The sequence below is a fragment of the Populus nigra genome, chromosome 7, assembly GCF_951802175.1.
Source record: "Populus nigra chromosome 7, ddPopNigr1.1, whole genome shotgun sequence".
Lineage (NCBI taxonomy): Eukaryota > Viridiplantae > Streptophyta > Magnoliopsida > Malpighiales > Salicaceae > Populus > Populus nigra.
The window spans coordinates 8,215,733-8,227,043 of record NC_084858.1 but is presented as its reverse complement, the minus strand read 5'-3'; the positions used below and the strand labels follow the sequence as shown (position 1 = coordinate 8,227,043).

General features: G+C 32.2%; 1 protein-coding gene and 1 long non-coding RNA gene across 2 annotated transcripts; one reads left to right on the top strand and one right to left on the bottom strand.

The window, feature by feature from the left end:
* Positions 1–1,300: 1,300 nt before the first annotated feature.
* Positions 1,301–5,601, top strand: LOC133699216 (uncharacterized). Its single transcript, XM_062122379.1, has 4 exons — positions 1,301–2,187; positions 2,755–2,802; positions 3,031–3,103; positions 5,263–5,601. The coding sequence occupies exons 1-4, from the start codon at positions 1,571–1,573 to the stop codon at positions 5,452–5,454; spliced, it is 930 nt and encodes a 309-aa protein (XP_061978363.1). The 5' UTR covers positions 1,301–1,570; the 3' UTR covers positions 5,455–5,601.
* A 2,735-nt stretch (positions 5,602–8,336) lies between these two features.
* On the bottom strand, positions 8,337–10,710 carry LOC133698970 (uncharacterized). Its single transcript, XR_009843218.1, has 2 exons — positions 9,660–10,710; positions 8,337–9,484 (listed from the first exon to the last, which is right to left on the bottom strand). It is a non-coding gene; the product is annotated as an uncharacterized LOC133698970 (long non-coding RNA).
* Between the last annotated feature and the right edge of the window lie 601 nt (positions 10,711–11,311).

The window sequence follows — 11,311 nt, the reverse complement described above, 5'->3', positions numbered from 1 at the left end:
CATGAGATAAAAAGAAACAAAGCTTAATAATTGTTTCTGTTTGTTTTTACTTTTAAAAAATATTTTTAAAAAAGTTTAAAATTTTTTTATTTTTTTATTTCAAATTAATATTTTTTTTGATGTTTTCAAATTATTTTGATATACTAATATGAAAAATATTTTTAAAAAATAAAAAAAATATTATTTTAATACATTTTCAAATAAAAAACAATTACAGCTACAATTCGAACATGTTTGGGAATGCGGTGCAAACCATGTTTTCAAAAAAATTAAATTTTTTAGTTAAAATTTAATATAATTTATACGTTTTCAATCGTTTTAATATATTAATATTAAAAATAATTTTTAAAAAATAAGAACAGGGAAGAAGAAAACTGTAACAATTGAGCTGTATCAGTCCACGTGTATAAACAGCCATGACAGTGAAACTATCATTTTTTTAAAAAAAATTTCTTTATTCTTTATAATTAACTTTGCTAGTTTTTCTATTCTCAAGAGGGAAAAAGGCAGTTGAAGTGAGAGAGAGAGAGAGAGAGAGAGAGAGAGTATTTGCAGTTGAATAGCAGTTTTGCGAAACACCCTCTGCACCTACATGACTGCATTATTTTCTTCATTACTTCTGTCATTATACTGCTGCTTGAATTGACTCATGCTGAACTTCTGTGCACGGGAGGGGTGTTCCTCTCCCCATGCGAATGACAGGTTGCTTTTGCTTTGCTCACCTAAGCCAATTGTCTCATTTCTCTCCAAACCTTCTTAGCTCTCTCTATTTTCTTCCTCTCTACTGCTCTATACAGCAACCCAGAGTGTCTGTGGGGTAACTTGGTAGGTTATGTGATTATGGTTTCAAAAAATAAAATTAGTATTTTATAATTTGATTAAATTACAGGATAAAGAGGGTAAATCTTCCAATAAATTAAAAAATATATAATTTATAGTTTTGTTAATCAAATCATGAGAAAATCTGTAAGAATATCCATGCAAATTTATAATTGATGAAGGTTAAGCAGCAAGGATTAATCTGTACATGTAAATGGGATAAAACACTGTTCAAACCAAAAATAGCAAACGAAGCTAAATGGAAACTAGCTAGCTAGTAGATTAGGAGTGGTAGCAGTGTTTTTTTTTATTATTATTATTTAAATTAATCCATACAGAGCAAGATCAGTACAAAAGTAAACAGATGCCACAAATCATTACCTGCTCTCCTTCTCCCTCTCTATCTCTATGCGTACGTACGTGCTTCAAAAAGAAAAGAAAAAATTCTAGTTTTTAAACAGCTCATAGATGCAAAGACAAACAGGAAACAAAGGAGAGAGCAGAAAAGACCAGTTTTTGCCTCGGAAAAGAGCACAACACTCAGCTCCAATTCCTCTATAATTCTGTGTATTTCTAGTTTTAATCCCAAGAAAACCAAAAAGAAAAGATAAATTATTGTGCGCAAAAAGGACTACATGGTGTGTGTGTGTGTGTGTTTGAATACTGTTTTGGGTTACATGAATAGGAGAGAAGTTGCCAAATATCCCATAAAAGACCATGCCAACCCTTCTTTTCTAGCTAGCATGCACACATGGCCTCATCTTCTCGCAAAATCCACAATGGTTATGACTATTCATGCCCTTTAGAAGGAGGTGAGGAAGACAGAGAGTGGCTTCAGCTAGGGTTAGGGTTAGGGATTAGTAGAATCACAACACCACCAACAACATGCAGGAAGCAAGAGAACAATATTATTGAAAAATCAAAATACACTGTTCCAGGATCTGCAGTTTCTTCTTCTTCGGTACATTTTCAAGCTCACCAGCAAATAGGCCACTCCTTAGGATTAGAGTTAGGGTTAGGAGTTGTAGGGCTCAATGGTGGTAGTGGTGGTGTCAGGAGGGACAAAGATGTGGCGCCGCTTAGTAATTACTGTCACAAAAGCAGCCTGTGCCAAGACAACCAAGGTCAAGAAGATCATGATTATAATCTTGATTTAACAGCAAGGTTATCATCACCATCATGCCCATTGCACATGATTTCAAGTAGTAGTACTGGCTTCCTTGGCTGGAAAATGCCGGTTTCCAATGTTTCCCATAATTGCTCTTCATTGCTACCACCACCACCGCCTCTTTTTTCTCCCACAACAACCATAACTACAAGACCGCACTTTGCTGGATTGTGGTTTACCCTCAGCTCCTCTATCAACCGGTGAGTGTTTTCAAAAACAAAATCATTAGCTGCCTCTCTTCCTCTAGTGGTTCTATTTCAATTTTGCACCTTGAAATTTTGAGGACTTCGATCAGCGCCCTTTTCTCAATTTGCAATCATTAAAAGGAGTGACTGGTTCTCTTTGCACTTTCTCTTTTGATCCTCCCTTTCTGTTGTTAATCATTGCTTATGAGTCCAACAATGCTCACTAGCCAAGATGTGTACTCCCTTTCTCCAAATATTCTTCTCTCTAGTTGCCTCTTTACACACTTTTTTTCATGGCTTTCTTAGGTATTTTCACCTCACCCTCTCATTCTATGACATGTATCTCTCTTGCATATATTTTTATTTTGTGTAGCTAGTTCATGACTTGAACAGTAGTGTTGCGCGCATATGTCTTAGTTCATTAGCTGATTAATGGAGTAAATCTTCTTCTTCTTCTTCTTCCGCCAGATTTCTCTATTTTAAAACCCCATCCACTAAGAAATTCATCCAGCTTACTACATCTTTTAATCCTCATTGTATATAAAATCTAGGGTTAATTGGGTTGTGTTTATGGATTGACAGGGAAGGAGAAGCACTACCTCAAATACCAAAAGCGTACATAAGAGTGAAGTAAGTAGTCATAGAAAGTAGTGCACGTTCGAGTATTTACACACATGATCGTATCATGCATAATATATCAGTTCATCAGAAGTGTCATTCATGCTTATTCTTTCTTCTATCTAATGATGATGCTTGGAGAAAATGAGTGAAAAGCTGACAAAGTTGCTTTTGTTTTTGGGTTTTGGTGCTCTCTTTCACCGCTTTTTTCTAATGGGGTCGTCTTGTAATAAAATAAAGAGACGAGAGCGTGACTGTTTTCATGGTTAAGAAGTACCTGGTTAGAAAGCTTGGTCTCTCTAACGAAGATGAGGTAATTTATTTCTCTTTCTCACTCTAATCATTCTTTTAGTGAGATGAGAAGCTCTTATTATGTGGGTCATGATGTAGAAAAACCAACACTACATAATGCCTGTCTGTATTGCCCATGTTTATTCGCATGCACCTGGTAGATTTAGCTAGCCTTTTGATTTGAAAGTTTTAGGGTTTTGATGGCCTTTAGTTATAGACCTCTTGATGGTGCATGGATTCTGTCAAGGTTTCATCTCTTGGTTCATTTGCATGGTATAGAGAGAGGGGGAGAGATTGAAAGCCAGGAGCATGGAATAACCCTAAACCATGTTCCTTTGGTTCCACCTATGAGATAAAGAAGCACCTCTATAATAGACTACAAGATCTTTTACATAATTTGAGAAGTGAACGTCAGAAAAGCTAGTTGGACGTGATAATTAATAAGGTGTGGAAGTAGATAAATCATCTGAGTAAGATCAGATAAATGTATAGGGCTAGCTTTCAAGCCCTGTACACATCTTTTTCACTGTGTTCAATCTTTATCCTAAAGCCTTTTGCTTGAGTCAAAAACAACATCATGCAGAGAAATAACTTTATTGAAAAGCAGAAGTGCACAAAGGGTATATGTAATCCAACATTAATTTCTTTTCTGTAACACTAAATTTTGGTGTCATGTCTCTACTAGGAAGAAAGTGTCATCGATGAATCTTTAGAATGTAAATTCTTTTGCGCTTGATTTTTCTTCATACCTTCTTTGGAAAGAGACAAACCCTTGCATCTTTTCATTCCTTGGCATGTTCTTCAATCTTCACTGAACTATACTGTTAAAATTTGTTATATGTGATGGTAGACATGTCCGTGTCAAATTCACTGAGACTATACTTGGACTCGAGGTAAATTTGTCTATTAAATTGATTAATTTGTAATTAACAGCTGATCCAAATAAACCCCCCCACCCCCCGTGATCTCAAATCTGTGGTGAGTTTCATGATGATAACGTAAATTTTTTTTGACAGTTTTTGAATCAGAAATTCTGACATGCTTAATTGCACTACGAAATACTAATATCATATACTAATAGATATAAAAGATTTAATTCTCATTTTAATCTAATAGTGAGATAAGATGGCATTGTCAAAGTATTTTGAGCTTCATTCTCTCCAATATTGCCTTACAGTCTCTTGAAACCCTCTTATAAGTCTTTCTCGTCATCCCTCGCCCCGACCACAACTGAGGCTAGGATACTTGGTCCATAGATTACGTTTGTACAGGGAATAGACATTTGTCATAGTTATGGTTATGTTTAGAAATTAAAAAAATTTGTCATTCGAGTTCTATTTTTCTTGCTAATCCACGGTTTCCATTTCATTTCGTAATTTAAGAATCATTCAGTATTGCTGCACACATGTTGCTAAATTTCTTACTTCTGTAACATTATCAATGTGATAGTGATGTCATTTAAGGATGTTTAAAATGGTTTTGAATTACGAAGATGAATTTGATTGTTCTGTGGAGGGCTGTATAAAATCGTTGGTTGAGAAACTGATGAAGCGATAAAAATGATCCTAGATAGCAACGATATAGGGAAGTCTATGTAAAGATCAAAGATCAGTACTCGGTCACAGAAAAATCCGCAGACCAAAAATCTGGTGCAGATGATGCTTGTTGTAGATTCAAATCTCTCTGTATAAAGGGCTAAAGGCCCTTTTGAAAAGTTAACCAGCCTGTAGGGTAGTCAACCTCTAGATATCTGCACATCATATTGCTGTAAAATTCAGTTAAACTAGTAGGATAATGAGTTGGGAAGAGCATAATGCATCTAGAAGTCAAGCAAGCGTCATTCAGCAGTCAAACCTTTAAGTGTTGCAATTTGCAAATGATTTCTTAGCTAAGATAATCAAGGGTCTTCATGCATGTTTTATAAGAGGAGATGATCAGTAAGTGGCTATTTATAGACAATTAGCAGAAGTCATTAATGGTTGATTACTACAGCCTTCTCATTTCGAACATTATTTTCCTGCAAATGAATTAATGATTCCGAATCATGGGAGGAGTTAGAATTTTTCTCTCATTTCCATGAGAATCCTTGCTTGTAATCTACATGTTACATGAAAAATACATTTTGTGTAAGCAGAATATGCCTACATAAGTTCTTTTACCATGCAATTATGTACAACGCAGATTGAAATATCATGCATGGGGCAGAAACTGATGCATGCACAGACATTGAAGCAAGTGAGAGATGCTATTTGGCTGCCTGGACTTGTTGATTCTGTAAATTCAACAACCATATCACTTGAAAACTCACTGATCAATGGCTCGATTTTGCATCAATTGTTGTCTTTGCAATATCATGTACCATGTGATGTCTAGTGCTAGGGTTTCATTAAATGCCTAACATGTATTGATCTCTCCTCGGGATCCACCAAGATGTATAAAATTACGACAACATGTGTAATCTAAAATGCATATTCTGCACTTGAACCATTAATGACAATAATATTGTGTTGTTATCTTATATATACTACAGTTTGATTTTGTCTTTGAACGTGGTAATAATATTATTTGATCTTCATGATCATAAAAAAACAAAAAAAAGGGAGATGAAAGAATTGTTCTTCGAAAGAAAACTAGAAGTTCATATGGAAAAAAAAAAAAAAAGAGGATCTAATTGATTTTATTTATGTTATAATCAAAGAAGTTCATATGGAAAAAAATTTGAATTATTCCCATCAAATTAAGTTTTCATTATTTTTATGAGATAAAAAATTATAGTTTGATTTAATTTGATTTTATATATATATATATACAGCCAAGGTGTTTTTTTTTTAAATTTCTCTGGGTTTTTTAATTTCTATGTTTTATATAAAAAAATTTAGTTGGTTTATTCTTCAATTGATTTTTTAAGTTAATTTTGGATTGTTTTTACGGGGTTTTTTTTATTTATATAACATACCATAAAGTCATGTATAGCCCTCCATATGATTGCCTCGATAAAGTAATTATTCATTGGACATCGAAATTCTGGAAACTTTGATCCCCTCATTTAGCAATGGAAAGCCACTGAAAATTAGCCTTTTTAAGAATCATACGTGGTAGCTAATGCAGTCCCATCTCCAGTGATGAATACCATCCAATCATAGATGACATTACAACTCTGTTAATTAAATAAACTGTTTGGGATTCCTGTAGCTTTAGCATTAGAGTGTGTTTTATAAAAATATATGTCTTGAAAAGTTATTAAATAAAGTTGTTTTAGTGTTTTTTTAATAATTTAAAGTATTGATGTTAAAAATAAAAAAAAAGTATATAAATAAATTATTTTAATATATTTTCAATCAAAAAATATTTTTAAAAAGCACCATGCACTATAATAATAAACAACATAAATAAACATCATTCATGGATATAATATAAAATATATCATCTTCTGCAGGTTTGCTAATGTATTGCTTATCAAATAGCTAAGGCTTTATAGGTTCATTTGGTAATATAGTGAAATATGGTTGAAACTATATGTTGCATTAATTATAGTTTTGAAAGTGTTTCATTAGTTTACCATAATTTTACATAAGTACCACTCTAAAGTATCTCTTGAAATTCTGGATATGAAAAAGCTACAATTTATATATAGCTTTTTAAAAAACTTATCTTTGTAATTTTAAAAACTACTACAATACTAAACACATTTTAAGAGCTTGTTTTTAAAATATAGTAGAGGTTGTTTTATGAAGTGTTTTTATTTGAAAATATATTAAAATAATATTTTTTTATTTTTTTAATTAGATTCTGATATCAACATATTAAAATAATCTAAAAACAATCAATTAAAAGCTAAAAAAATCAAGAATTTTTAAAAACATGATTAAACTGCAATGTGAAACGAAGACTTAATATCTTTAGGAGTACATTGATTTGACAATTCATCGGACCCAACATTATTTGATTCAGTTACATGCTGAATCCAAATAAATATGGATCTGAAAAATTGGCATACTCAATATTTCTATACTCAATATCTTGCTAAGCCCAAATAGATATAAAACTGATGATCTTTCTTTACCCTTAATTGGACAACATTTTTTTTTTATCATGACATTTAACATCGAAAATTAAGGTAAAAAACACTCATGTTTTTATATCCCTAAATGTATAAGAAGTCTTTAAAAGAACTAGATATTTATTTTTCATTATGATATGTAAAAGATATATATCCTTCATTAATAATGTATAAAGAATATTTTATTTATTTTCAATGCTATCAAAGCAAGAAGATATTACAGCCTCTCTTCTAAAAAAAAATAACAAGATTCACATGCTATAAAAAAAAAACTATAAATCCTTCAAATAAGAGGGTTCAAAAAAAAAAACTATAAATCCACCAACCACTTTGGCTTATCATACACTATTATACTGGCTAAGAAGAATAGATCAAATTATTAAAATTAAGAGATTAACTAATTATCCGAAATATAAATTGTAAATATGATAAAGGTTATTTTTCAAAATATTATTCACTTGAAAATGTTTTAAAATAATATATTTTTTTAATTTTTGATATCAAAACATCAAAATAATAAAAAAACATTAAAAATCTATTAATAATAAATAAAGAATATTTTATTTATTTTCAATGCTATCAAAGCTAGAAGATATTATAGCCTCTCTTATAAAAAAAATGACAAGATTCACATGCTATAAAAAAAAAAAACTATAAATCCTTCAAATAAAAGGGTTCTTAGTCTCTATTATCGATTGCATATTTATTTTTAGAGTTTTTTTAAAAAATATTATGATATTTTCTCTAGAAACAAATATTTATTTAAGTATCGAAAAGTCTCTAAATTCACACAAAAAAAAATCTTTTGTAAGTACCACCACCAACCACCTTGGCTTATCATACAATAGTTATATTGGCTAGGAAGAATAGATCAAATTACTAAAATTAAGAGATTAACTAATTATCCGAGATATAAATTGTAAATATGATAAATGTTATTTTTCAAAATATTATTCACTTGAAAATGTTTTAAATAATATATATTTTTTATTTTTGATATCAACACATCATAACAATAAAAAAAAAAACTAAAAATCTATTAATTTAAAACTAAAAAAATTTAAAAAGAATTAAAAACACTAGTTAATTTAGTGTTCAATGGTAGTATTATTTTTCAGCTTGTGTTATCATTACAATTTAAAAATTCGAAAATGCATTATTTTTTGGAGGGGCTAACAAAATAAGATATGAAGCATTCAAAATCAGTGAAAGTCAAATTATTAAAAATAAAGAAAACAGAAGATTTACATAGTGAATCACAGTTTTCGCTGGCTATGATCAAAGCCTACTCAAAAAGGGTTGACAAGGACATGAATTCAATCCAATGCGCGTGTTTGAATGAGGATTGTGGCAAAACAGCAAGCAAACCTAACAGTGTTTCATTCACTGAAAATGATTTGCAATTCCATTCACATAAAATGGCCCAAAGAAGAATGTCGTTGGGGAAAGTGTGCCTAAGGCATCCTGGCCATTGGGGAGCACATTGAGCTGCCCCGCCATAAACACCACCCGGAAAAAGAAACGTGTTCATGGCTCGAAATCTACAGCCACCGCTTAAAACAATTGCCAAACTAGAAAGTTGGCAAGATTGGCCTCTGCTGAACGCCTTCGGACGTAGATCAAACACATAAAACCACTCAAGGAGAGAAGCTTGGAGCCTGGCCTGCATGCAAAAACTAACATATAAACCTACTTAGCAAATCTCTCCAAAAACTCTGGACTTCTTCGTTATTCTTCACCAGTAGTCGTCTTTCTATCTTTGATCTTGTCATCTCTATACTTCTGCATCTGATCAGTTTAATTTGCTATTGTCCTTTGCATCTCCAAAGCCAGATAAACAAGCAAAAACCATGAAAAAAATGACAAAACAAATGTGGTAAGGCATTGATTGATTGACTGATCAAAATCAAGGATTTGGCATAAATGAAATTCCCTCTCTTTGGAAGGATCAGACATCCAATTGAGACTATTTTCGCTATTATTTAGTCTCTTTTTTAAATTAAATGATCCATCGTCTATGCATAAAATTTAATGAGAGTTGCATAAAATTTCCTAGAAACACAACACTTGCATGCACGCGGGCGCACAATTCTTCATGGAACCTCTGATGTGTCAAAAGTAAATTAACTGTGTGGTAAATAGAAAATGTTCCAATCCAAAGCTACTAACTAGATCTTAAAACTGCAACTGACAATGGCCCTGTCACAACGAAACAGTATGGAAAATTAACAACTGAGTCCTAAAATTGAATGCAAGCATTGAAGAATAGAGTTTACCAGTGTAGTACTTAATGAGATATTTTGACCACTGACATGTCTGAGAGATAATGCACACCTAATTCAGCTAAGCACACAAGAAACCTTTTAGCTTTTACAATCTTGTGTGACATAAAAGAGGCATAGAAAAATCAAACAAAATATAATAAATTATGGCAGTCCTATGAAAGAACCACCAAATAAACAGGCATAACAAAAACTATAAATCTACTATGGAAGATAACTAGCTTGCTGAGAGAAACCTCAAGTAGTGCAGCTAAGCTGTGAAACGTAGCCATGCGGGATCTTTGGAATTGGAGGAAAAAACTATCTGGAAAATGAAAAAATAAACTAAAACAGTGTTTGGAATTTCCTTTAGCCAAGTGAACACAACTAAATGCCACATGTCAAAATCATAACTAATGCATCATTTTTGTGGTGAAGAAATAAACACCTTCTTGGCAATTCTAATGTGTTAACATCATAAAGATAAGAAACGTGTTCTTATAAAGCAACTATTAGTCTATTACCACATTATGATAAGGAAAAGAAGACAACTGTTAAACACCTTCATTTTTCCTCCAAAACAGCCAGCAAACGACCTCCAAAAGCAGAAGCAAACAGAAAAACTGCTCATAACAGAAGATCCACAGCCAAATAGCCATTTGAATTACATGAATCCTGGTTCCCCATTTAACTTACATGGGGCAATAGCTACAAGCCACAGATTTTTATAGATGCTATATATGAAGCACCCAATTCTTATAAGATACCGAGGTAATAATGACCAATAATCCATAAATATTTTCAATATCAAGACTCGGTCTCATCCGATTAATTCTATAATGCAAAATTTCAATCGACAGCCAGAGAGACTGAAGATGAAGAAAGAATCAAATCAACATACAGAATGCAATCAGAAATGTAGGGTGTGCCCCATCCCTACACCTGTATAACTGTTATTAAGATCCAGAAAGAATTTGCTCCATATAACAGTGCTCCAAATATGGATAGCCTTTAAAATGAATTGTAAGGATCCCAACTTACACCTCCCTATGTAGACAACAAGCATATTGTTGCCAGAAAAGAAAACAGAAACACACAACAGAGGAATAGCCAGACACAGAAATGTTTTTACAAAAAGCATTACATACAAAACACAGAACTCATGCTTGTTAGCTAAGTGTGTTTAAACAAAAAGAAAAACAGTACAGACAACTTTGCGCGCCAGAATCTAATAAAAGGTAACTATCATTAAAAATCCAAAAGGAAATGAAATTTTATATGAAAAGGGTATACTTTCTGAGAGGATAAAAGGACTATAACAAGAAGCTTTTGCAACAAGGACCCTCTTGAGCTCTGGTTATCCTTCAATAACGAGATCATTTTTTCACATAATAACCCATTATTCAATCATTTTTGCGTGAATGATCCTCGAACTACTCTCCCATAACCTCCAAAACCAGTCAGAATTTAACAAAAAAATCCCATCTTTCTTGTTTTTATTTAACAAAAATCAAACCCAGATAATATAACTATCACTGAAGAGCTAATCAAACAAAACATTCAGAACCCATCAATACAAATTAGCAAAAATCAACAAACCAAAATTTTAAAACAGAAGTTAAACTTTCTGGTCAAATTATCATGTTTATTTAAGTACTAAACACTACACCAAAAAAAAAAGAAGAAATTATACCATATAAGAAAGAAAAAGAAGACCCCATAAAACCTGAAGGGAGGATCATTGCACGCAAAAATGATGAGAATGAATTGGGTTACAGTTGTGAAGTCGAAGACCCACCTTCTGAGAAAGGTGGGGAATGACAGAGCCATTTATAGCAAGTTGGTGTCTAGTTAATTTATGAATGAAGAGAGGAAAAAACAATAGAGACCAATCCACCTCCTACCAAAA